The 24,763-nt window shown below is 43.3% G+C and overlaps 1 protein-coding gene across 13 annotated transcripts; it reads left to right on the top strand.

Annotated features, from left to right (window-relative positions):
* The first annotated feature begins 769 nt into the window (after positions 1 to 769).
* Positions 770 to 24,418, top strand: als2b (alsin Rho guanine nucleotide exchange factor ALS2 b). 13 transcript variants are annotated; one of them, XM_006792821.3, is made up of 35 exons: positions 770 to 908; positions 1,215 to 1,324; positions 1,703 to 1,851; positions 2,067 to 3,052; positions 4,303 to 4,618; positions 7,740 to 7,914; positions 8,464 to 8,560; positions 8,882 to 8,959; positions 9,043 to 9,279; positions 9,382 to 9,553; positions 9,652 to 9,841; positions 9,931 to 9,996; positions 10,092 to 10,296; positions 10,577 to 10,708; positions 10,822 to 10,950; positions 11,095 to 11,118; positions 13,305 to 13,375; positions 14,646 to 14,712; positions 14,792 to 14,988; positions 15,087 to 15,152; positions 15,258 to 15,356; positions 16,536 to 16,700; positions 16,811 to 16,922; positions 18,180 to 18,257; positions 18,347 to 18,480; positions 18,561 to 18,728; positions 18,821 to 18,938; positions 19,302 to 19,459; positions 19,656 to 19,772; positions 19,862 to 20,038; positions 20,140 to 20,197; positions 20,576 to 20,637; positions 20,748 to 20,897; positions 22,235 to 22,331; positions 22,414 to 24,418. In XM_006792821.3, exons 2-35 carry the CDS (start codon positions 1,305 to 1,307, stop codon positions 22,450 to 22,452), a joined length of 5,109 nt encoding a protein of 1,702 aa, XP_006792884.2. In that variant the 5' UTR covers positions 770 to 908; positions 1,215 to 1,304; the 3' UTR covers positions 22,453 to 24,418. The 13 variants fall into 13 exon arrangements, with proteins under 13 accessions (XP_006792884.2, XP_035764464.2, XP_035764463.2 ...); XM_035908571.2 differs by having other exon boundaries at positions 4,303 to 4,663; positions 10,092 to 10,254; positions 18,564 to 18,728; XM_035908570.2 differs by having other exon boundaries at positions 4,303 to 4,663; positions 10,092 to 10,254.
* Positions 24,419 to 24,763: the final 345 nt, after the last annotated feature.

The following is a 24,763-nucleotide window of genomic DNA, read 5'->3' as shown; positions in this document are numbered from 1 at the left end:
AAGGAACCATGAGGATCTAGTGCTCTGGTGGCTAAGATGCAAAAGCCCTGGCGGTCCAGGGTTTAAAGCCCACAATTTGTGCTCTTGAGCAATAGTTCTCCAGGCTGTCTTCAGATTTTTTAAGCATCTGATTGGAAAAAGCATGACAATGATCCCAAACATACTGCCAATGCAATAAAAGTATACCTGGAAAGAAAAACACACTGTCAATCATCAGTCACGGACTGGCCTCCCCAGAACCCAGACTTCAACATTATTGAAGCAGTGTGGGATCATGTTGACAGAGAACAGAACGAAAGGCAGAAACATCCAAAGAAGATCTTTGAATGTCCTTCGAGAAGCCTGGAGAACTATTCCTGAAGACTACTTAAAGAAATGCAACAAAGCTGCCTAAGAGTCTGCACGTTTCAATTAAGCTTTATTGCTATTTCCCATTTTCCAAGAAAAATACACTGATGTGAGAAGTGGCTCATTTTTGCACAGTGCTGTATTTACTGTTCGTTTTTTGGCTGTAATAAACATGTCTGCCTGACTATGTTCATACAATATGTTACATTTTAATCTGTGAACTTTCTACTGATGCCCTGAAACTTTCCCGCCTATGAAACCCTGCTAATATGGCAGATAATACGATCTGGAGGCGACTCCTCTCACCAAAAGCTGAAATCTTCCAACTTGTGATACCAACAACACGTCCTATAAAAATATGTGTGCTGTCCCTTTAGGGCGCGCTCTCTTCGTTGCGGCTCGCTCCCGCGGAGGAGTGGGACCTCCTGACAGTTGGACGATCTTCAGCGTGTCAACATTACAGAAATGAGCAGCAGAAAGCGTCTAAACACGCTCACTACCGCGTGTGTCAGCGACCTCTTTACGTGAACACCTCGAGGAGCAGCGCAGACGGCCGGCTGGTGAGGAAATGTATCTTTAATAAAGGTATTTTTAAAATCCAGAAAACAGAGCAGCGACACCTGTGGTTTCAACTAGCTCTGTGGCTAATCAGCTAATGTTATCTACCGGCGGCTAATAACAGATGCCTGAAGAGTTTTAAGGGGTTAAATACATAAAAATGTGCACTTAGCACTTTTATTGTGACATCCCAGTCTGTTGGCTTGAGTTTCAGGGGTTTCCTTCTGGATATTCCCCCATAGTTCAGTCACTGTGGCTGCGAGGTGGCTGGACTGATAATGTTTGACTGTTTGTACTTTTGCTTTCAGAACCTCAATTAGCAGCAGCGGCGGCAGCAGGAGGAGGAATAGGAGGAGTCCTGAATCTGACATGCTGATAGAGGAGTATCAACCCCACTGATGGAAACCCAGAGTAAGAGGTAGGTCTACCCAGAGTCATCCCCCTCCTAGTTCTCTGCAGGATTATGCCACTCAGCTGGCTGCCTGTGATCACCATGTGACATCGCCTAAGGATGGAGTTGTTGTGCTCACTTCTGCTTTCACTGACAAAACATCTGTTGTTCAGGAGAAGTGAGGGGCATGGGGATCAAACGCCTACTGAGGCGATTTGTCTGCCTCTGCTCTGCTTTATCAGCCACCCACGCACCTCTGATTCTCTGTCATGTTTTTCCTCAGTTTTGTTAGATGAGGTCCTAAATACAGAATACAGTACCCAGTTCCCTACATTTCCTAGGGAAGGATTCTTAGACTTCCTTTCTAATTCACTCTTGCTAATTTCTACGATTCCTCTCCCCCAGCTCTTGGGACGATGGCAGCGGCGGCGAGCGAGGACTGCTCCACTCTTGGAAGGGCTACTCTTACAGCGTCACCCCAGAGAGGCTGCTCCTCCCCCGGCCGGTCCTCCAGGTCGCTCTGGGTTCGCAGCATGGCGTTCTCCTGGTGGAAGGTGAAACTTCTTTTTCTTTTGGAGGGACATGTTTATGACTTGTCACAGAGTCATAGTCGATACTTAAGCACATCTTCATGAATTCATTCTGTCTTTACTGTTTGTATTGATCAGAAGTCGTGCTTTTATGTTGTGATTTCTAAATCTTTATTCTGATGTTTTTGGATAAATCAAAGTTAACCCACAGTGATTGTCTGTTGTTACATCCTCTTCAGGGGGACAGGTGTACAGCTTCGGCGAGTTGCCGTGGAAGCAGAGTCAAGTGCCAGAGCCAGCCAAGCCGACCCTGGAGAGCGCGCTCAGTGGGCAGCGGGTGGTCACAGTCGCAGCCGGAAGCTTTCACAGTGGGGCAGTGACGGAGGATGGCGGCGTCCACATGTGGGGGGAGAACAGTGCGGGACAGTGCGGCTTGTCGGGCCTTAGCACTGTTCCCAACCCGACTCCCGTCGCCCTGCAGGACTTGGACACTGTCACTGTCCCCCCGCAGACGGTGCCGGTGCTGGAGCTGGCTTGTGGGGAGAAGCACACCCTGGCTCTGTCGGTGCAGCGTGAGGTGTGGGCATGGGGCAGCGGTTGCCAGCTGGGCCTCAACGCCGCCGTCTTCCCTGTGTGGAAGCCTCAGAAGGTGGAGCACCTGGCAGGCCGGTATGTTTTACAGGTGGCCTGCGGGGCATCTCACAGCCTTGCTCTGGTGCGCTGCCTGGGCTCTCACGATGGCCACCGGCCTCATGTGGACAAATGTGGGAGGTGTAACGAACTGCTCTACACCATGACAGACAAAGAGGACCACGTCATCATCTCTGACAGCCATTACTGCCCGCTTGGCGTGGAGCTGACCGAGGATGACGGCAAGCTGGAGGCTCCCAACCCAACCACAGGTCTCAAAACATCCCCATCAGAGCCTGTCCTCCCCTCCTACACCTCAAAGTCAGAGTCCCCGGCAGCGCCTACAGTCGCTGACCCCACCTCTGTCCCCTCCCAACCTCAGGCCTCTGAGGAAGGGGAAGCATCTTTGGTTAATGGCATGCTCCAGGTCTCAGACTCAGACACCTCGGCTCTATCTGGAGGTGAGAGTGGTGCTGTTGCTGGGGCCAAGAGCTCACCATATCCAGACGAGCAGGCCGTGAAGGACTACCTGAAGAAGCTGTCCGACAACACACAGACGGACACACAGGCAAGCGGAGGGCTGAACGCTCTGCTGGTGAGCAGCATGACAGTAGAGAGAAAAAACAAGCATTCGTTGTTTTGGTTTTTTTGATTCACCAAATCTGCTACTTAAATCTATTTGAAGTAGATTTTGAAATGTCTTGTCGTGAGATCTATATCAACCAAAATAACTGAGCAGGCTTGGTCACTGCTTTTATCCTTTAATGCAATAGTACGTGAAAAATCAGACGCCATGATTGCTGGAGTGACTTCAGCTTTAAGGTTTACCTCCCCCTTTTATAAACTTGGAGCAGATGAGTTTAAGCTTCAAGTCAGCAAACGGGTGGGTCTGAAACATCAGTGGAGGAACTTCTTGCTGGAACACAGAAAAGTTGCTGCTACAGTTTCGCTTCAGACTTCCTCTGTTCCAATATAGGAAGCAACAGCTATGGTTTAGGAGCAGACTCCAGCAGGTCATGGGGCTGGTTTGACAACTTAATCTTAAACTTCTCAAACTGTTTCTGGATGCTTTTTGTTAAATATTTGCTTTTTCACTGTAATTTGAAGTCCGGAGCAACTGCTTTTAGAAGTAGAAATAACTGAGGAATGCCCTTTGTGAAGTTTTAGAATTATGTGGTCATTTTAAAAAAAAAAAAGAAGAAGAAGAAGAAAGAAAACAGCAAAAGTGGCATTTGTGTGATTAATGAGTGTAAAAAGTGTAGTTGTCACCAATGCATACAAAGGTTTTTTGAGCAGCCATAGTCCATTTCACCTGTAGACTGTATAAAACACGGTGGAAGCTTGTTTCCACTTCCTGTTGACTAAAAAGTAAACATTTTGAGATGATAAATCAGTGACAGAAACAAGCTTCCAGAAAACATAGAAGAAACTTTCAAGTGTGTGGGGAAAAGTCAGACGCACCGCTCATCACCACATCATGGTTTTGTTTTGTATGGATTCTAGTTATAATAAGAAACAATGCGTCACACACGATATGTTCAATAATAACTGGAAAGTTCAAAAGCTGACCATTAGGCTAGTTGTTTTATTTAGCTTGTGGCTACAATAACTGCGTAATTTTTGACAGTATTTGTTTATGGATTCTAAAATGCTGCCAGTGTAGTTTGAAGCCGTTTGACTGCCAGAACAAAAGCATCAGGATGGGAGACCACCACTCTCTAAAATCTAATGACGGCTTTCACTCAAAAATGTATTTGAAAAGTCACAAAAAGCTACAACTTTTTTTTTTTCCATTTTCCACCCAAACTCCTTTAAACTTTTAATCATCTTTCACTTCTCTTCCAGCCCTCAACTGGAGGACTGATCTCCTCCACCCCCACCTCGGCACTCAACAACCTGGTTGCCTCCTGCGCCTCTGCAGTGGGCGGGCGGGTGGCCTCCACCTACGAGGCTCTGTCCCTGAAAAAGATGATGAACTTCTACCTCCCCTCAGGGGCCTCGCGGTCAGGAGGATCCCCTGGAGTGGTCGATAACTCTGCTGAGCGTGTCCGCCAGGAGGACTCCATGCAGGGGAAGAAGAGCTCCAGCACAGGGGACATCCGTGAAGAGGAGGCAGAGGGTCTGCGGCGCCGCCTCTCACTGCCAGGGCTGCTCTCACAGGGTAGATACGCTGTTCACCTCTTATCCTCCTCCTATGGCCTGCTGCGTAAGTACGCCTTGCGCTCGTGCAGGTCGATGGCAGTCCGTGCACGCTTCAGGCTTCATTATTGAACTTGTGAGCTCAGTGTTGTGGCATGCTTCGTGCCCATGTGATGTTTCTGTCATATTCAGCACAGTGTCACCTCCAGCCACTCCATCTCTGATTGCCTTTAAATATCTGTGAAGTGCATGTTTTTGTTTTTTGTTTTTTACATGAACCAGGCCTGATTGATCGTAAAGATACAGATGACTTGTTTTGTTCAAGGTTTTTAGGAGTATTCTTGTGTATATGCAAATGCACTTACCAGTATACCGAGACCATTTCTTTTGAAGCTTTAGTGAACAGTAGATGGATCAACTGAAGGTCCAGATGTGTCTCTCAGGTCCTGTGTCAAGTCTTTAATGGAATTTTTCCTAATGTTTCCTAACAACATGACTTTCATATAATTTTAATTTACTGTAGATTCTTATTAGACCCCCACTTCACAGCATGCCAGGATTTTTAGGAATCACCTTCTTTGTGCAAAAATACTGTTTTCTATCAGACTGTGTTATCTTTCAGATTTTTCATAGATTTAATTAAAGAAATAGCAACATACAGTAACAAAGTGCCTAAAGATTAAAAAAAACAAAACAATTAAGTTTGATCTTGAGTTATCTGTTATGTGTAGATGCAGCACTGGTTCATCCCTTGACTTAAGAGCCTTCTTTATACTTGAATGATTCATAGGTCAGTGTTAAGTGGCTGAACAAACAAAAAACATTCCTCTGAAAATGGTCAGGGACAAGGACTGCAATGAAAAGGATTGAAACAGCAGCAAAACAAAACCTTTGAAGGGCCCTCAGAAAGCCTGGAGAACTGTTGCGCAAGAGCACTTTAAAAAATGAGAAGAAAGTCAAGTCATCTGTTTAATGTGACGTGTATAAGAGTCAAAGGTCACTACGCCACTTATTAATTATTAACAGATGTATCCAAACAAATGGATAACACACCAAATACCCCCCCCCACACACACACACACACACACACACACACATACTACTGAAAAACTCACATAGACAATATTTTAGTATATTTTAGTAAATAATAAAATAAATAATTAAAATTAATAAGATATTTTTCTATATTTCAGTTCTAAAAGTAACAAAAGCAAAATGCTGCTTGGGTTGTAAATGCTTCATGTTAAAATGATCACCTCCTCCTGTCAGCGTGTTTCACTGTTCTAGAAAACGGCAGCAAGAACAAAAGGATTTGGCAGATTTAATAGAGCAGAATGAAGGTTTTAGGTGTGATTTAGAGAGAAGGGTGTTTGGTGCATTATGGGAAAGCCCTTTGCTTCTGAGTGACCCAGAGCGGGAATTAGATGGATGGACTTTCCCTCTGCCTGTTTGTCTGTCATCATATCTTTCTTTCCTCACTGAGAGAGCCTGACACGGTTGGCTATAGATTTCATCATCGGTTTATAAGCTGACATCTTATGAATGTCGGTTTTTAAAGACCCGATAGATAATGTTTGATGAGGAAACCCTAAAACCTGCCAGACGAGTTCACACAGACATTTTACACGTGCTATATGCCAACAACCAAATCAAGAGAGTTTGGGCAGTGTAGGTGATTATCTTTAGGCCTATAAGAAAGAATGGTCAATTAGAGTGCAAGCAGGGTGGAGCAGGTAGAGATGAGTGTCAGGATTGATTTGTGACAGAAGGATAGCAACAAGAGTGAAAGAGAAGATTTACGAGATGGTGGTGAGACCTGCTATGATGTAGGTATGGAGACGGTGTCACTAACAAAAAGACACGAGGTTAAAGGTGTTCAAATTTTCACTGGGAGTCACCAGGATGGACGGATTAGCAAGGACTACATCACAGGGACAGCTCAGGTTCAGCGTTTTAGAAAAAGTTGGAGAGGCTGAGATGGTTTGAACCTGAGAAAAACAGGAAGACCTCAGAGACTATTCACAGATCTAGGGAAGGAAGACATGCAGAGGGCTGGTGTGACAGAGGAGGATGTTAGAAATGGAGCCAGGTGTAGGCAGTCACTGTGGCGATCCGTATAGGAAAGAAGATTAAAATGAAGAAGACAAAGATGTGGGTCTCCAGAGTGGAGAAGGTTTTGCATTGGACGCATGGAGGTAAACAGCCTATCTGCAGCCTCAATACAGGGATGGCTTGGGTCCATATGCATTGTTGAAACCATCGACTGTCAACTGATAATGATATTTGGCGAATTTGCATTCATAAAGAGTGGCTGGTGCTGGATATCAGTTAGCTGCTGTTTGGATATCCTGATAATTGATCCCGTTTCCACCAAAGACTAAGCTGACTAGCTGCTTTGTTCCACAATTGGCACGGCAACACTAATGTGTACTGTGACGTTGTTATGTGGCTAACAACCAGCTGATCACCTGGTCTGGAGATCGCAAAGGACACCACCTTCTTCCAGACTTCCTGTACGTCTGCACGTTCTTTGTTTTTGTTCAGTTTAAGTTACACAACGCTCTCACCACCATCTCACCATGCTCACATTTACATGACTGATATTTGTGGTAAAGGCTTGTGTTCTTTCCAGTTTTGTTCTAGTAGCCTTTAATGTCCCAGAGCATGCTGGGAAACTCCAGTTAGTTACACCCAACAGCTAAAATGCTGCACATGTTGCTAATGTTGCTAACCTTCTTGAGAAGCTTTAAAGCAGGGGAGTGATGCACTTCCTGCCTCACACATACAACAAGTAACCTACAATAACCTTTTGACTTGGGACAGGAAAAAAGTTTCTTTGAAAGTTGACCGTCTGGATTTTTGAATCTCAGGGCTTCCATAGAGTGTTTGTCATGATGTTATTGGCTGATGTGTCTCTGTGCAGGCTTGCCTTTCTTTTTAAACTCCTGTTTGTTTGTCTGAACTTTACACCCTAAACTGATTCTCATCATTTTATTATCTCGTAAAAAATTCAGCTATAACTTTTTCATTCAGCCGGAAGCTAGTAATTAGAATATTAAGAACTGAAAAATAACAGAGGAAAATACTGAAGCTGTTTAAATGTCTGTGCAGTGGACAGACCTCTCTGTTTTTGACTCCTGCAGTGTCACCGCGACTGCTAAGGAAAGCCGGTCGTCCCAAAATGCGAGCGGTCGCCCTCACCCCGCTGGGAGGCGCCATCCCCGAGGACCACGAGGTTCTGCCCACCCTGCAGACAGAGGTGTGGAGCTGGGGCCACGGCGAGCATGGGCAGCTGGGACACGGAGACAACTTGGCCAGGTTGGACACACCTGTCACAGTAATAACAGGATCTCTGGACCATAAAGGCAAATGTTCAAGGTCATAAAACAAAAACAAAAAACAAAAAAAAGTTTCCAAGAAATTAAAGTAAAAAGGTAAATAAAGAAAAGGGTTTGATGTTGCATAGTTTGCCCTTTAGTGGACACTTTGCAACACGTGGTTTGAACGCCACAAACAACAAGCAGCTGATCTGAGGAGTCGTGCCAAATGAATAATCCAGGGCTTGTGACAATGAAAAGAAAAATTGTTTTTAAACTGTGTTGTCAAATTATGGTAATAAAAACTCATATCTAAACCTAGCAAATGTATTTGTTTAACAGAAAATATCGGCTGATATATCCAGTTGTTTGATCACCAAGTATTGGTCTCAAAAATATCAGTTGTCCTCTGATACAAAATTTTTAGGCTTGACATTTTTTGTTTGCTGTTGTCTTGACAGTGGACTCACGTCTGTGTTTACATAGCATGTCATTAACTCTGATATAAACGGCTGCTCTCTGACCAGCAGTGTGTTGTGTGTCTTTGCAGACTGCAGCCGCTCTGCATCAAGAGTCTGAACAACAAGGAGGTGGTGCGGGTGGCGGCCGGCAATCACCATTCCCTCGCTCTGACGGCTCAGTCTCAGGTTGGTCATTGAATCGAAGTAGAAACTATATTTTAAAAGGATGAGCAGTTCTACATCAACAGTTTTTTTTGTTTTTGTTTTGACATTAAAAGGACAAAAGCACAGATCAGCAATGTCTTGATCATGCAACACTAAGAAGTGGATGTATATCAATAACTCTGACGCCACAGTGACCAATCAGGATCCAGAAATAAGCATGAAAATAAACCTGCTGTTGGCACAGAGCAGTGACATTAACCCTGTCAAAGCAAGTAAAAGCCCATTTTGTGTCTTCATTCAGAGACCTCACTCTTGTATGTGTGTGTACTTTATACCTTCCAGGTGTTTTCATGGGGCAGTAACAGCTCTGGTCAGCTGGGACACATGGAGTCACCGAGCACCGTCCCCCGCCTCGCCAAGGTCAGGAGACCACCGCTCTTTTCCCGTTCATGCACATCAATCGTGTAAGTTGGTGTTTTTCAACATCTGCTTTCCTCATCCAGCTGTCAGAGGGGATCCGAGTGTGGGACGTGAGCGCGGGAGAGAGGCACACACTCCTGCTCGCAGACGGAGACTGCATCCAGCCCATCATTTACTACAGCGGGCAGCAGGTGAAGGACGGCGAGGAGGAGGGGGGTAATGAGAAGGAGCTCCATCAGCAGGGAGGAGGAGAGGAGGAAGAGGAGGAGCAGGCGGGGGGCTACACCCAGCAGCCTGTTCTGCTGCCCTTCTGCATGAACGTACGTAGTTTAATGCTACAGGTTCTTGCTTTTAGCTCAGCACTTAGCTTCAGGTTGTGTGTCGGTACGAGTGTGAATGTGCGTTTCATGTGTTTTTCCCAGCTTGGTTATGTGAGCAGTGTGTTCGCGGGTGGGCGGCGGTGCGTGGCACTCTCTGACAGGAATGTGATGGGCTTCATCGCCAGCCTCCACGAGCTCGCGTCAGCTGAGAGGAGGTTTTACTGCAAGCTGTGTAACATCAAGTCTCAGATCTTACGCCCTCTGCTGGAGCTAGGTAAGAAGGACACATCAGGAAGACAAAGGTTTTCCCAAAGTTTAAAAAAGTTTTCAGCAGCCTTGATTTTCTTCTTTTCCTATCCCATCCTTCTCCAGAGTCTCTGAGCTCAGCCTTCGGGCAGGTCATCATCGGCCTCCTGCAGACACTGGCGAGCAGGTTTGGCCGGCTGTGTCACCTGACTGGGCAGCACGCCACCAGCCTCACTGCTAGCCTGCAGCGTTGTCGTGAGGTCAAAAGCCTTCTCATCTTGGAGCACACCAGTATTTTCCTCGACTGTTACAACGAGTACGTGTCCAAAAACAAAACACAACTTGAAACATTTGCTAAGAGTTTAAATTCTTTAACGCTTTTAGCTTTTGTGTTTATGTATGAAGTTACTGCAGCGCCGTCGGAAACTTCCAGGTGATGGGAGGCTTCCAGGCTCTGACCAAACCATCCATGTGAGTGCACACCAACAATTTCTACATTAACTCCACATGTTTAAAAAATGAAAAAGTGAATCTTTTATGATAAATCGGTGGTGATTTTCTCGTAGAGACTTGTTTGGGAAAAGTCCGGAGCTGCTCCAGAAGCTGTCAGAGTGCGGCGAGGAGAACCTCACCACGGCCGACCTCCTGGTGGTGCTCTTCTACCTCCCTTCACGCCACCTTCACGAATACAGCCGGCTGCTGCTCAAACTGGCCACCTGCTTCGAAGTGGTAGGTGGAAGAAACACGAGCAGCAGCGCATGTGACCTCAAAGTTTGTATTCTGTTATTTCTTCTTTTTACTAACATCATGTTTCATCTTGTGTTGTCATTTCTACACAGTTTAATCTCCTTGTTTTATAGTAACTTTCATATTTCTAACAAGTGTTTGGTGTTTACACAGCCTTCAGTTTCCTCCTTAATAAATACTGGAATACAGGAAATTATTTGTATACTTACAAAATATATAATGATGTTTTTTTTTTAAATAATCCTTATCTTATATAGGTTTTAGATTTTTGACCTAAATTAACTACTGTTTTGTTTTTTTTTAGTGCTCCACTGAGTACCAGAAGCTTCAGGACAGCTGCTCCAAGTTTGAAGCTTCGGTCTTGCAACTGAAGCGAAAAAGAAAAGAGGCCGACTACACTGTTCACTTCTGGAAGATCTTTCCTGGAAAAATGACGGTAAACTCTGTCCTCATCTTCTGTATCATTGCTCGCACCAAGCCTTCCACGTTCAGTCCCAAGGTGTCATGTGACGCCCCATAATGCCGATTGGCATCCTTGTTTGTCGTCAGGACTCTCTGCGGAGGCCTTACCGGCGGCTGATCTGCGAGAGCAGCAACAAAGGTCTGACCCTGCAGAATGCCGGCAGGTTCTCCGTCAACTGGTTCATCCTGTTCAACGATGTTTTGGTCCACGCACAGGTTAGACCCACACAGACACACGCACTCACACTGAACGCTGCCGTCACTTCTTCGCCTCTTTCACCTTTATGAAGCCATCATATTTCAGGCACTGTAACCTGGTGTGTTTCAAGCGTTTGTGTGTGCTTGCCTCCGTGCTGTCAGGGCGTGGCGCCTTGTAAAAATCTTGTAAGTATGCGGCCAGCAGCAAAACTCAGCATAGCGACCCAACTCACCCTATCTCCCACCTCCTCCTCCTTGTTTTGTGCGTGTGTGTGTGTGTGTGCGCGCGCTTTGGGTTTTGGGTTTTTTTGTTTTTCTTGTGGGGGGACCCTGTGTGATAACATGTGGTCCTGTTGGACACACTTTACTAAGGTGGACCCCACGCCCCAAATATCTGAATGAGTTTATGTTAGTGATGCACCTGTGCTACAACAAATATCAGTAATACTTTGTAAACAATCTGCAACTGAGGGTTTAATTTAACTGTAATTAAAAGATATTTTGCTGTATTTTACTTGAAATTACAATTTAATGATATTTACCTACAAACACTTAAAGGTACGCTAGGATAGGGCGTAATAAGTCAGGTTTTTACAGTAAACAAAGAGATAATTATACTGATTATATATAAAATGATTATACCAATAGTTATAAAATATTTCTTTAAGCATATGAATAAGTTTACAACCGTTTGAAATCAGACTGAATAATTTGGGTAATACCTTTTTTTTTTTCTTCTTCTTCTTCTTCCGCCCTGCTCATTGCGCACAGAGATTTCTCCAGAATTTCCAGATTCTCTGAATATCCTGATGGTTTTCTTTACTGTAGATGTGAGATGGTCATAGTATCTGCAACTTTACATTGAGGAGCATTGTTCTGAAATTACTTCACAATTCAGACAAGCATTTCTTTCGCAGATTGGTGAAACTCTCCCCACTTTAACTTCTGAGGTGCTGTCTTTCTAAGATGCTCTCTTCCTACCCAGTCTGCCAATTAACCTAATTAAAAAGCAAAAAAGCATGAGCTCAGTGGAAGGCAGCTATGTTCTCTCTGCTTACAAACATTTACGTGCATGCACGGAAAGACAAAGGAGGAAATTTTGTACTAAAAAATTTAAAGAACTTTTTGAAACGCACACGTGTTTACAGCGGTTTGCCTCGTGTTTCGCACTCGTTGAGACAATATCAAAACCTGTGGGTGCATCGCTACCTAAACTACATGAATATGTCCACTAATGCCCAGCCTCCATCCCCTCCTCTGCCCTTCGCCTGCTCCCCACCTGTGGGATTCTGCTTGGAAAGATGAACAGACAGTAACCAAGGCTCTTTTAAATCTGCTCTGACACACTTCTGTTTGTCTTCCTTATTGGAGTCTAAAATCTTTCATGTTAAGTTCTCCTTTCCCGGTAAAGGCTTGGTTTCTGCTGTTGGCTGAAAGCACAAATCCGTTTCCATTTAAAGTGTTAAAAACCAACAGTTCCTGGTTCACTTCTCCACAGCAGTTTCCTTTCCCCTCTCCTTGCTTGTTTTCCTTTTTCATTCTGTTTAATATTCTTCTTTATTCCTCTTCATCATCTCTAATGTGACTGTGTGCATCTCGATTCCCCTCCTTGCTCTCTGACTGGCGCCTCCCTTGAATCATCCTCGTCTTGTCAGTGTTTAAAAAGCCAGAAATGCACAAACAAGTTTGACCATTTTAACACCTTCAGCAGCAGCTGTTAGCAGGACGGTCAAAGTGGTGTCTGAAAGCAGAAGACCCGTGTGAGAAGCCTAAAAAAAAAGGATTAACTTCCTCTTTAAAGACGTGAGAACGACTGCTTTAGTCTTATGTTTAATCTTGGGTTTCTATTCTAAGCTTAAACATGTTTTTATGCAAGCCTGAAATACATGTAGTTGATTTTTACTATTCTTTAAAAAGAATAAACTCTCTCTGCTGTTATTCTCATAACAGTGGATCCGGAAGTAGAATTGTAGCCTTATAATCATCGTATTCTCATAAAAAGCGGGATTATGATGCTTGATGTTACCAGTACAGTCTGAAACAGTCACTGTAGTGCCGGTCATTAAAAAATGACAATAACTATAAGGAAAAGGTTAAAAAAAAAAAAAAAAAAGGTGTTTAAAGCAAGCAGTGGTTTACAGATATAAAAATGTGGACTTGTTGTCGTTCCCAGTTTGCTTGTTCTCCTTTAAGCATCCCGGTCGTTGGTGAAGTCTGTCTATCACCTGATGTGCTCATTTGTAGTGGTTGGGCTCATGTCGCTGTCTCTCTCACTCACCGTCAGTGGTTATATTCTCTTTGATGCCGTCTCTTCTTGTCTCTCTTTTCCATTTTATCTTGTTATCCTCCCTTCATCATTTTTTCTCCCCCAGTTCTCCACCCATCACATCTTCCCTTTGGCCACGCTGTGGGTGGAGCCGATCCCAGAGGAGGACACGGGCCTGTAAGTTTGCAGCTTTTCTATGATAATTGAAGGAATTTCACAGGGAGCTTTTGGAGTCGTTATTACACAAACCTTATCTTTGTAATTATATTTACAGTTCTTTGCAGACCTTTTGAGCCAGGAAACTATGTTGCTAAGAAAATGGGAAATGGGTGCACTGAAAATACATGGAAATAAAATAGGCAAACAGAGTTTGGACAATTGTAACGAGCTTGAAAGTCAATATTTGGTGTGACACCTTTATTCTTCAACACAGCCTGAACTCTCCTAGTCATCCCCAAACCATGACCAAGTCTCCACTCTTATTTACATTTAAAAAAGAAAAGGATCATACTTAGTTTTTAACTTTCTCTTTAAAGAGCCTTACATAAGAACTGGAAAAGCAGTGATAACAGGTCTGATGGAGTGATGAATACAGATTTGACATTTTGGGGTTCAGATTATCGTCAGTATGTAGGGAGCAGGTTAGCAGAGAGGTACAACAGTGAGTGTCTGTAAAATACAGTAGAGGCTCTGTCATGGTTTGGAGCTGCATTTCAGTCAGTGGTGTTGGAGATTTTGTTAAAATTAATGAATTACGAACTCAAAAAGTACCGTCAGACTTTGACCCACCCTGCAATACCATCTGGAAAGCATCTGATTGGCAACAGTTTAATTTTTCAACATGACAATGACCCCAAACACATTTCCAATAAAGTAAAAGCATACCTGGAAATAAAAACACACAGTGGAACTCTATCAGCCATGGCCTCCCCAGAGCCCGGACCTCAACATTATTGAAACAGTCTGGGATCATGTTGACAGAGAACAGAACAAAAGACTTTAAGACTTTTGCACAGCACTGTATTATATTTATGCAACTATAATTGCATGGGCACATGAAGCAGAGATACTATTCCATTGTTCCTGGGAAATACTTGAATGTTTACATTTTGCTGAGGGACCCAGCAGCGATGATGTGAGCAGTGATGGAGTCTGACTGAGGAACATAGGGGCATTGCATGTTCATCGTAAAGCATATTCTTCTTTATCATCCTTTTATACCATAATAGGAACCATAGTTTACAAAATGAACCTCATGAATTATTCACTAAGATTTGAAACTAGTGACTTGGAGCATGATATGGAAAGTGTTTACTGAGATTTAATTCAGGGGAGAAGTAGGGTCGTTTTGTCATAACTTGTAAATATCCATGTCTTAAACTTTCCTCACTGTTGCATCTGTGTAGTTTTTATATCGTGGTAAAACAAAGGGTATCTGTGCGTGTAGGTATGGGTTAAAGGTGATCACTCCTGAGGAGACGCTCACCCTCCTCGCCTCGTCTCCCATGGAGAAGGTAACTCTTTAAAAGCTGATGTTTACCTTTTAAAAAACTCAATTTCTATTTCTGAACTGGGCTGTTTGTTCATTCTTAGACCAAGTGGCTTCGCTCCATCAACCAGGCGGTGGACCAGGCCCTGAGCGGAAAGGGACAGGACGTGGCATCAGGCAGCTCGGTGCAGAAGTTGGAGCCTCCCATCTCCAGAACGGCTTCGTACACGTTTTATAAGGAAGGGCGACTGAAGGATGCGACATATGAGGGTCGCTGGCTGTCAGGAAAGCCCAACGGCAGGTTGGATGTTTACACTGTTGCATTTACACTTAGATCATTTTACTTGTATGTTGAGAAATTGGAAAGTGTTTTTTTTGTTTGTTTGTTTGTTTTCCCAGAGGTGTTTTGAAATGGTCTGATGGGAGAATATATACTGGGGCATTCAAGAATGGACTAGAAGATGGGTGAGTGCTGGAGCCTAAAATCTCCTAGTTGTTTATGGTAATTGTTCAATTTGTGTGTGGGTGTGTAAGCCTGAGAGCGTGATTTATCTCCTTTTGTTTATGCAGCTTTGGTGAGTTTGTGGCCCCCAATAAGACGCTGAACAAGAACGACCACTATCAAGGGTACTGGAAGGATGGCAAGATGCACGGCCTGGGGACATACAGGTGAGCAGCATGAAAATGTATTATTTTCAGCAGCATGCCCTTTATTATAATTACTATTATTATGATTACGATGATGTTTGGCTAGATTAATGCACAATTCTGAGTTCATTTTGGATTTCTAATCCACACACGGTCTAACGTATACATACATGCTCAAGTATATACATGCATTCACTTACGATGCCTTTAACCTAATAAGGCTAAGACCTATTAACTTCTCATTAGTGATTATGATTGACTACAACTGGTAGTTTTTCTATACGTTTGCCTCATTAGTTTGACCAATTTTCAAAACGATGTGGAAGTCACCAGCATCACTGTCCACAACGAAGAACATCACCATGGACTGAGAGGGTGTTGATCAAAAAAGAAAATGCCCACATTAACGAGCCAAATGCCTTCTAGAGAAAAGTTTTATGGTCAGATGACAGGAAGATTTAACTTTTTGACCACAATGACAAGACGCATGTTTGGAGGAGTAAAGGTGAGGCTTTCAAACCTAAGAGCACTGTGCCAGCTGTCAAACATGGTGGGGATATCATCATGCTCTGGGGCTGTATTGCTGCCAGCATTACTGGTATCAGTGGTACTGGTATATTGCACAAAGGGGAAGGAATAATGAAGAAGGAATACCTCCAAATTCTTCAACTCCATCTCAAATCATCAGCTAGACTGTTGAAACTTGGATACAGTTGGTATTCCAACAGGACAATGATCCCAAACACACAACAAACCTGGTTTTATTAAATGGATAAAGCATGCTAGCATTAAGCTTCTGGAATGGTGTTCCCAAAGCCCCAACCCTTGAAAATTTGTGGACAATGCTTAAAAGCCGGATCCGTGCCAAGGAACCAAACAATGAAATGTTGATTGCTACAAAAAGTGTCTGGTCGAGGTGCAGTATATATTTGACCCTGTGTGTGCTTTCTTTCTTGTGAAGATGAGCTAACTATCAGCAACCATATTTAAACATACTTACAACAGTTTTGAGGGAGATTTCTCATTAGCAAATGTTGTCACCTGATAAAAGAAGTTCTTCTTGCTTGCTTTCCTTTAAATCAGAGACGACGTAGGAAGCATTTTAGCAGTGAAATTTCAAAATAAAAGAAGAGATTGAGGTTCAGTCATAGATGAAACAGCTGTGTTGTAAGAGAGCACCCCTCCTCTATCTGACTGCAGGTATGCCAGCGGTGAAGTTTATGACGGGTCCTTTCAGGAGGGCGTGCGGCACGGTCACGGCATGCTGCGCAGTGGCAAACTGAACACCTCGTCCCCCAGCGTCTTCATTGGTCAGTGGCTGCAGGACAAGAAGACCGGCTATGGAGTCTTTGACGATATCACCAAGTACGCTCATTCCCACACTCAGACAGTTCTTTTGCCTCTAAATTTACTGGCAGCTTTCTGATATTACACATATGAAGGGATAAACAGGCTGCTGTCTGTTTGCTTTCCAGAGGAGAGAAGTACATGGGCATGTGGCAGGACCACCAGCGGCAGGGCACCGGAGTGGTGGTCACCCAGTTTGGCCTGTACTATGAAGGAGCTTTTAAAGACAACAAGATGATGGTGAGCAGCTCAGAGGTTTTATCCCCAGTTGTCTCAGTGTGTCACAACAGCAGACGTTCTTCAGTTTTCATGTTTTTTCAAAGCACATCTGTCGTTCGGCGTATGACATTAATCTGTGTATTTTCCTGTTATTTTTGCCGTCTCACAAGCAAAACTATTCAAAACAACATTTTTAAGCTTAAATAAATTAAACCCTGCTTAAAAATATTTTTTTCCACAGTTCTGGTGATTTTCCTTCTGATGGAAGGACAAAATCAATTTTTTTCATATTCAGGAAAAACCCTGAAGTAGAACAATTTAAATCATTGAGTAGTATAATATTCAGTCATTTTTGCAAAGATTTCTTCTTCATTTTCCTTCAAATATATGTAGATGATGTAAGTACCAGAGCTGCTTTACGCTTTTTATTAAATTCTCAGTAGAGCTGGGCATCATCAGAAATGCCTGAAGGAAGGAAGGAAGGAAGGAAATAAAGCAATGTTCACAGACATGAGGTCACAAAGAGATGTACAACAAAATAGAATGAATAATAACAAAGAATAATCACCATATAAGTGTAATAGACAATTAAAATACAGGTGATAACAATACAAAATAAAGTTGTGACACAGAAAAGATTAAAAACATTTACTATCATTAAGATTCTCAACAGTAAGCCTGGTTAATGAACAAGCTGTCAGCTGCTTGTAGAGTCAGATAAACGTAGATGTGAGAGGTACGAGTCTGTCATGAGGAACAACCAACACATCCTGAGCCTGTCATCAAGCCGCAGTGTGTTTAGTAAGAAGCTGAGATCTGTCCATTGTTTGTTTAGGGCTCTATAAGTAAGTACAAGAATTTAAAAATGTCTATTTTAAAATCTAAGCCAGTAAACAGAGCTTTACAGGAAGAAGCACAATGACATAAATGTGTGAGTAATTGTCTCCAGTTCAGCTGGAAAAAGGAAAAACAGTTTACAATTTAAATATGTTCCTTAAATGAAAGAAACAGGAAGCCCAGAGATGAAATGATACAAACACATAATGCAGAAATGTCACATTTCCAGATTAACAGTGAGCTCATTGGATGTGCAGTCTGTGTGTTCTTGTAGCAAACACTGTAACAGCAGCTCTGTCAGTTTCAGCAAAAACTGAAATAAATTAACATTTTTAGTGCGCTGATTGTCCGGGTTCACGTCTCATTATATATATATATATGCATATTTATATGTAGACATAATAAATGTGTGTTTAAAATGGGAGATGATGACTCTTTCAGGGCACTGGTGTCCTTCTGTCAGAGGACGACACGACGTACGAGGGCGAATTCTCAGACGACTGGACCCTCAGTGGAAAGGTAACTAAATATGAATACTTTTCATTTTTTCTTCTAAATCTAATACCGAGTGCAGGTACTTGTTATTAAATGTCCTGGCTCTCCCTCAGGGCGTGCTGACCATGCCCAATGGTGACTACCTGGAGGGCTCCTTCAATGGCGAATGGGGCTCTGGTCTCAAAGTGACGGGCTCCTACTTTAAACCACACCTGTTCGACACCGACAAGGACAAGACCCAAGCCATGTAAGCTCATGAGTGGTCTCATGTTTGTTAAAGCAAACTTTAATTTGTCTGTATATACTTTATATTGTTTGTTGATGCAGCAGGAAGCTGGGTCATCTGTGTGTGTGCGCCGAGAATAAGTGGCCGGCGGTTTTCGAGGAGTGTTGGAGTCAGCTGGGCTGTGAGGCTCCGGGCCGAGGGGAGCCCGAAAAGGCCTGGGAGAACATCGCTGTGGCCCTCACCACCAGCCAGCGACACATCCTGGACAGGTACCACCTGACGCCTTCTTATTGGTCATAAAACTTCCTGTTGAAGTAAAAACATCTCGAATCTAAGATTCCCAATGTTTGTGCATCCCAAGTCCGGAGATTTTGTCTCGATCTCACAACAAAACGCTGGAGAGTCTGGAAGTCATCCCGCAGCACGTAGGGCCGATCACCATGGACAGATACAACGCCATCCGCCTCTACCTAATCAAGGTGGGTTCACCGAGTCGATGAAGTAAAAGTACCAGTGGCAATAACAACTGCTGATATACTAACCTGCAAACAGGTTTTTAGAGTATATTGGAGCTCTTTAACAGGTTGCAACTAATGATTATTGTGCTGATTGATTTTTTTTTTTTATGATTGATTAGAGCGTTCATTGAGTCCTAAATGAATAAGTCTACACATACTTTTAACAGCTAAAGCTCAAAATCATTAACGCTGAATAAAAATGAATGGGCAGCAAATTCTGGTCGTCTTGTTTTCCTGATCAGTGTTGCAGAGCATTAAAGGAAGTGTTATCGATGAGACCCCTGAGCAGGCACAGCATTGACAAAATGATCCTTTGTCCTCCAGGCGTGTGACACTCCGCTGCACCCTCTGGGTCGGCTGCTGGAGACCCTGGTGGCGGTCTACAGGATGACCTACGTGGGTGTTGGCGCCAACCGTCGGCTCCTGCATCAGGCCGTCAGCGAGATTAAATCTTACCTCAACCGCATCTTCCTGATTGTCAGGTAGTCACTGTGAATGGATCCCATGTCCTTCATGTCTGCATAACAGCCAAGATCGCCTCATAATGTCCTCAGGTTGTCAGTAATGCGGAGAGGAGGGGGAACTGTGAGATGAGCTTATTGATTTCAAAGGCAAATAAACATTTTTCTAGATGACTCTACACGATTTTATTGTTTGTTTTTCTTTGCTTTGGTTCAGATTTTTATTCCCAGACTTGCCAGAAGAGGGCGGTCTAATCCCAGAGCCGACCACCGACCTGCAGGAGAAGAATGAGCCCGATTCCACTGATGCCATGCCGGAGTCTCCCAAACCTGCGTAAGGATGGATCCACGTCCCGCTGCTGCCATATCTCCGGTGAGCAGGCTCTGGTTATTAACGACTTCCTCCGTGTGTTTGTGTTTCAGCCGCGTGGTGAGCAGCTCGGCTCTGCTGCTTCCTGTCCTTCTGCCCCGCCTCTACCCGCCGCTCTTCACCCTCTACGCCCTGGACAAGGAGAGAGAGGACGACGTGTACTGGGAGTGCGTCCTGCGCCTCAACAAGCAGCCCGACCTCGCCCTGCTCGCCTTCCTGGGCGTCCAGCAGTACGTCAGAGCTGAACATGCGGCTGTAGAAGAGTTTGTTTTTATTTTATGCAGATCCATAAATACTACTACTTCTTCTTCTTCTGTTTTCCTCCTGTCAGAAAGTTTTGGCCCGTTTCCATCCCAACATCTTTGCCTGCGCCTGGCGAGAAGCAACAGGTATCATTTTGTTCATATTTTCCAAAACTAGCTCAGATATTTTGGGGCTGTGCTGACATTGATTGGTCATTGTTAATTTCTTTTAACTTGTTTTGTTTTGGATTTTTTTCTTTTGACTTAATCTTAAGTTAAATATTTGCTAATTTACACATGACACTGTTAAAGACAATTCATCTCAAAGGTAAAAGATCCTGTTAGGTCATTTTTATGATGGGTTTAAATTGATAGTGATCCCTCAGTTCAGTCTTTTAAGTCTCCTTACTGTTGTTAAGAATTTTATTTCTGTAGTACTTTTTTAAAGACAAAGGGGATGTTGTTTGCATCCATTATTGTTATAAAGATGTAAAGCGTGTTTGTTCTGCTGTGCGACTTGTCCAGGTCATCTCCAGCACCAAAGACGCCTGCTTTGCTTCTGCAGTGGAAACACTACAGCAGATCAGGTACGGCTCCATTCAACGGCTCATAATACTTTTAAAGAAAATACAGCAGAGGGGAGGGGCAGTGGTTGGTTCTTTCATCCTTCATCTAGAAGTCCTCTTTTTGTTTGCAGCACAACTTTCACGCCATCAGACAAGCTGCAGGTGATCCAGCTCACTTTCGAGGAGATCACACAGGAGGTCCAGGCGCTTCTGAAGCAGGACTTCCTGTGGTCCATGGACGACCTCTTCCCTGTCTTCCTCTATGTGGTACTACGAGCGCGGTGAGCATTGAACCACAAAAAAAGCACAGTAATGCACACATTTACAGAAACAAATAGCAATAATGAGGTGTGGGCAGAAACACAAGCAGTGGAGAATGGCTTAAAAAAAAACTGCAAGGGCTTTTGCTATTTTTGTAAGCATAACCAAAAGTTTTAGGTTTCAGCTTCTTAAATGTGGAGATTGTTCTACGTGATGGTGGGGAAGGCCATTTTAGTCAATAATACTGCTGTTCAACTTATTCGAAGACCTACACCCATCCCAGCTGCTCTCAAATGACTTGACAGTTGTAGCAGATCAGTGACATGCTTCACAGGATGGAGTTTGCACTGCAAACAGGAGAAAATTTACACTCATTGGCCACTTCATTAGGCACACCTGATCAACTGCTCATTAATGCAAATATCTAATCAGCCAGTCGCATGCTTTTAAGTATGGAGAGCATCAGAATAAGGAAGAAGGATCATTTAAGTGATTTTATGTGGCATGGTGGTTATTCTGAGTATTTCAGAAACTGCTGATCTAGATTTTCCCCAACACATGTTTTGGTCTCTAGAGGTGTGAAAAAGAGAAAATAATCCATTGAGCAGCAGTGAAAATGTCTTGCTGATGCCAGACTTCTTCAAAGTGATAGTAAAGCAACAGTAACTCAATTAACAACTTGTTACAACCACGTAAGCAGAAGACCACATCGACAGCAGCACAAAACCACACCAGGTGCCACTCTTCTCAGCTACTAACAGGAAACTTTGGCTACAAATCGCTCAGTCTCACCAAAATTGGACAATAGAAGACTGGAAAACCATCATCTGGTCTGATGAGTCTTGGTCTCACCAACATTACAGTCAGAATTTGGCCTTACTGCCTCATATCAATGTGTCAGGACCAAAATCTCTAAGCAATGTTTCCAGCACCTTGTTTAATCTATGCCATGAAAAGTTAAAGAAGCTCTGAACCAAAAAGAAGGTCCAACCTTGAACTAGGAAGGTGTACCTAATGACCATTTGTGGTATGAGAGTGTGGAGCGTATCTCCATGCAGTACACACATACACATGAGAACAAATGTCTTGGATTGTCTTTTAGCACAGAGTGAGTCATTTTATATTTGTCAGATAATCCATCATCAAACATGGTCAAGAGGTTCAGCTCAGTGGCTGAAATGAGTGAAAATGAGGCAGAGCAGAAGAGCTAGTGGCTACCATTTGCTAGGTCCACATATGGCACCTCATGGTGGACTCTTTTAGCGTCACAGCCTTGGTACAATACGAGAAACCGGACATGACGAGCAAGGAGCAGATCTGACTCAAAGGTTGGCTTTTTTTTTCTTTCTCTCTTCAGTATCAGGAACCTCGGTTCTGAGGTCAGTCTGATCGAAGACCTGATGGACCCCTGCGTCCAGCATGGAGAACACGGCATCATGTTCACCACCCTCAAGGTAACGCACATGCAGCTCACGCTGCTTCGTCTGCAAGCGTTTCAAAACTTTTAGGTCACTCGGGTATCTCTCCCCCCTGCAGGCCTGCTACTACCAGATCCAGCATGAGAAGGTCACTTAAGACAAGACTGCTGCTACGTCCTCGGTGACCTTCATGCTGCTGCTTTTCCACTCCCCTCCTCTCAGCTCCAGTAGCCGGGCATGAGTATGACTGACAGGGAGGAGGAGGGGTCATAAGAACAGGTCGTCGAATGCTGCTTGGACACATCCCGTCACAGACCCTCCCTCCCTGAAACACTCATCATCCACAGGTGATGAAGGTAGAAATGTGGCCGTGATTACAGACGCGAGCACAGTCGCACCATCCATGTGGGTGGAGTTGGGGAATAAAGATGACTTAAATTACTTATTAGTTAGTTAGTTATTAAATCACCTTTAGCAGGGAGGGAGTGCAAAGTTTGTCTGTGGGATACCGGACTTCATTTTTTTCTCCTTAAAATTTTTAATGTTAAAAAAAAACAGTAAATCTGGAAACATGAATTATTTTCAGTGAAAGCTACATGAAGAGGAAGTAACTCCATAAACTGTGGATTCATGAACTTTATAATCTGAGATGGATGGCTACGGTTAGTGGCTGTTATGCACTGCAGGGGGGGAGACGGTCCTGAAGGAAGTTTTTTTTTTTTGCAAGTAAAACTGACACTCGTTCAAAGTTTCTTTGGAGAGGATTTATCTGGGCGAGCTGACAGCCCCTTTTCATACTGTATTTAAAGAAAGAACGTGTTACAGCATCAGTGAACGGACCTGAATCTAAACAGTTGCTTATAAAGATTTTTTTTATTTCTTCATTTGAAGCGCAAGCTTCAGCCGGATTGTTGACTTGAAAGCGTACTCACATGTCCTCTGAACATAACCTCAGACTGTTACATTTAAAATGTGTATCCTTCCTCTGGCCTCTAGTGCATACATTATTTTGGTGTCTGTTTTTTGGGGGATATCAGCTGTAGAGATGCTCAACTTGTGGTGTTCAAAGCAGCAAAGCAAATGCGTTTAAATATCTTGTAAGTAAGACTGAAAAACCTTTTGTTTCACCTCACATCACTGTCACTCACAGCAGCTGCTGACTTGATGAGGATTTAGTTGCTTTTCATGCCATTTAAAAGTGGTATCTAAGGTAAAATCAAAAGCGACTTCACCACCACTTTGGAGTCTTTGGCTCAATTACAGAAGCAAATTTTGCGATCGTGTGGGTCTTTACCTATCTGTGATCTGAAAAGACCTGAACTCATTTTCTAACATATCCTCAAAACAGATCCTGAAAAGACTTTCTGGAAAAAGCTTAATTTACTTCCTGCTGCTAACACCAGCATGTTACTGGTTACAGAGCCGTCACTTTAATAGTCTACACAGCAGGTTCTGTTAACATTAACGAGGCTTCAGAAATTATGTCTAAATTTAGAAATCATGATCTGGGTATTTAAATGGTGGAACCATTTTCTTTGACCACCTACAGACCAAACAAGCTAACATCAGAGCTCAGCCAAGCGGCTGCCGTCCATGTTCATGTCCTGTCATATGATGCTTCTTTCTGCACAGGGATCCATTTCCAGGTGTACTGGGAGCAGTGGTGGTTGGAAGAACGAACATAGTTCCTGTAGTCTAGAAATTAGTTTTCAAGACTTCTTAATGCCTTGAGCACCACAAGGCGTACAGTGCCACCTGGTTTGTTTTATGTTCATAAGATTAAAGAGAAGACTTACCTTTAGAGGAAACAATAAAAAACAACCAGCCCTGCAGGGCAGAGGAAAAATATGTATTTAATGTTTGTTTTTTTAAGATGAGCTATTCATTATTCAGTACACAGAAATGTCTTTTCATTGACAGCATTTTGCAGGAGGTGTCTTTGGTTTGTATTTCTGAGCCCAGTGTTCGCAGGACAGTCTTACAGCTCTGCAAGGTGGTGGTAGGAGGTGGAAATTTGGTGCTTTTGGAGAACCTGTGTTGCTCTTTATTACAGTCTTATTACACACTAATAAAAAATAACAATTCAAATCTTTAATCTTAGGAGTTAAGTACAAGATGTGAGGTTTTTTTTTTTAAATGTTATTCCCAAAAAAGCAGAAAATTCCTTCTGCTTTTTAGACATAAGTTTCGTTTTTTTGTTTTTTTTTTACAGTACAATGACAGTGACGTTGTACAATTCACTTATGTTGTATTAACGCTACCTGACGGCTTGTTTCCACCTGAGAAGCTTTCTCGTTCATCACTGCTTCATTTTGAGCTACTAGCCATCCACTTCCTCGCTCTGTGGTTACACTTTTTAGCTTTATGCAAATTTGTTGTTATACAATTGTTTGTAGAAATCGTCCTTTAGCAGTATGCAGAGACGTTTGACTTGTATGCTGCAGGAAGCTGCAAATATCCTGACAGTG

This window comes from Neolamprologus brichardi, chromosome 23, assembly GCF_056152115.1.
Source record: "Neolamprologus brichardi isolate AB-2024 chromosome 23, ASM5615211v1, whole genome shotgun sequence".
NCBI classification, from domain to species: domain Eukaryota; kingdom Metazoa; phylum Chordata; class Actinopteri; order Cichliformes; family Cichlidae; genus Neolamprologus; species Neolamprologus brichardi.
Note: the sequence above shows the minus strand (reverse complement) of the source record. Positions and strands in the feature narration are given on the sequence as shown.

Coding starts and splice junctions, on each gene's coding strand:
- als2b (XM_006792827.3), top strand. CDS start 1,305: ATGGAAACCCAGAGTAAGAG. Junction 4,664..7,739: donor CTCCTCCTATGGCCTGCTGC/GTAAGTACGCCT, acceptor TGACTCCTGCAG/TGTCACCGCGACTGCTAAGG. Junction 18,729..18,820: donor CAGCGACACATCCTGGACAG/GTACCACCTGAC, acceptor GTGCATCCCAAG/TCCGGAGATTTTGTCTCGAT.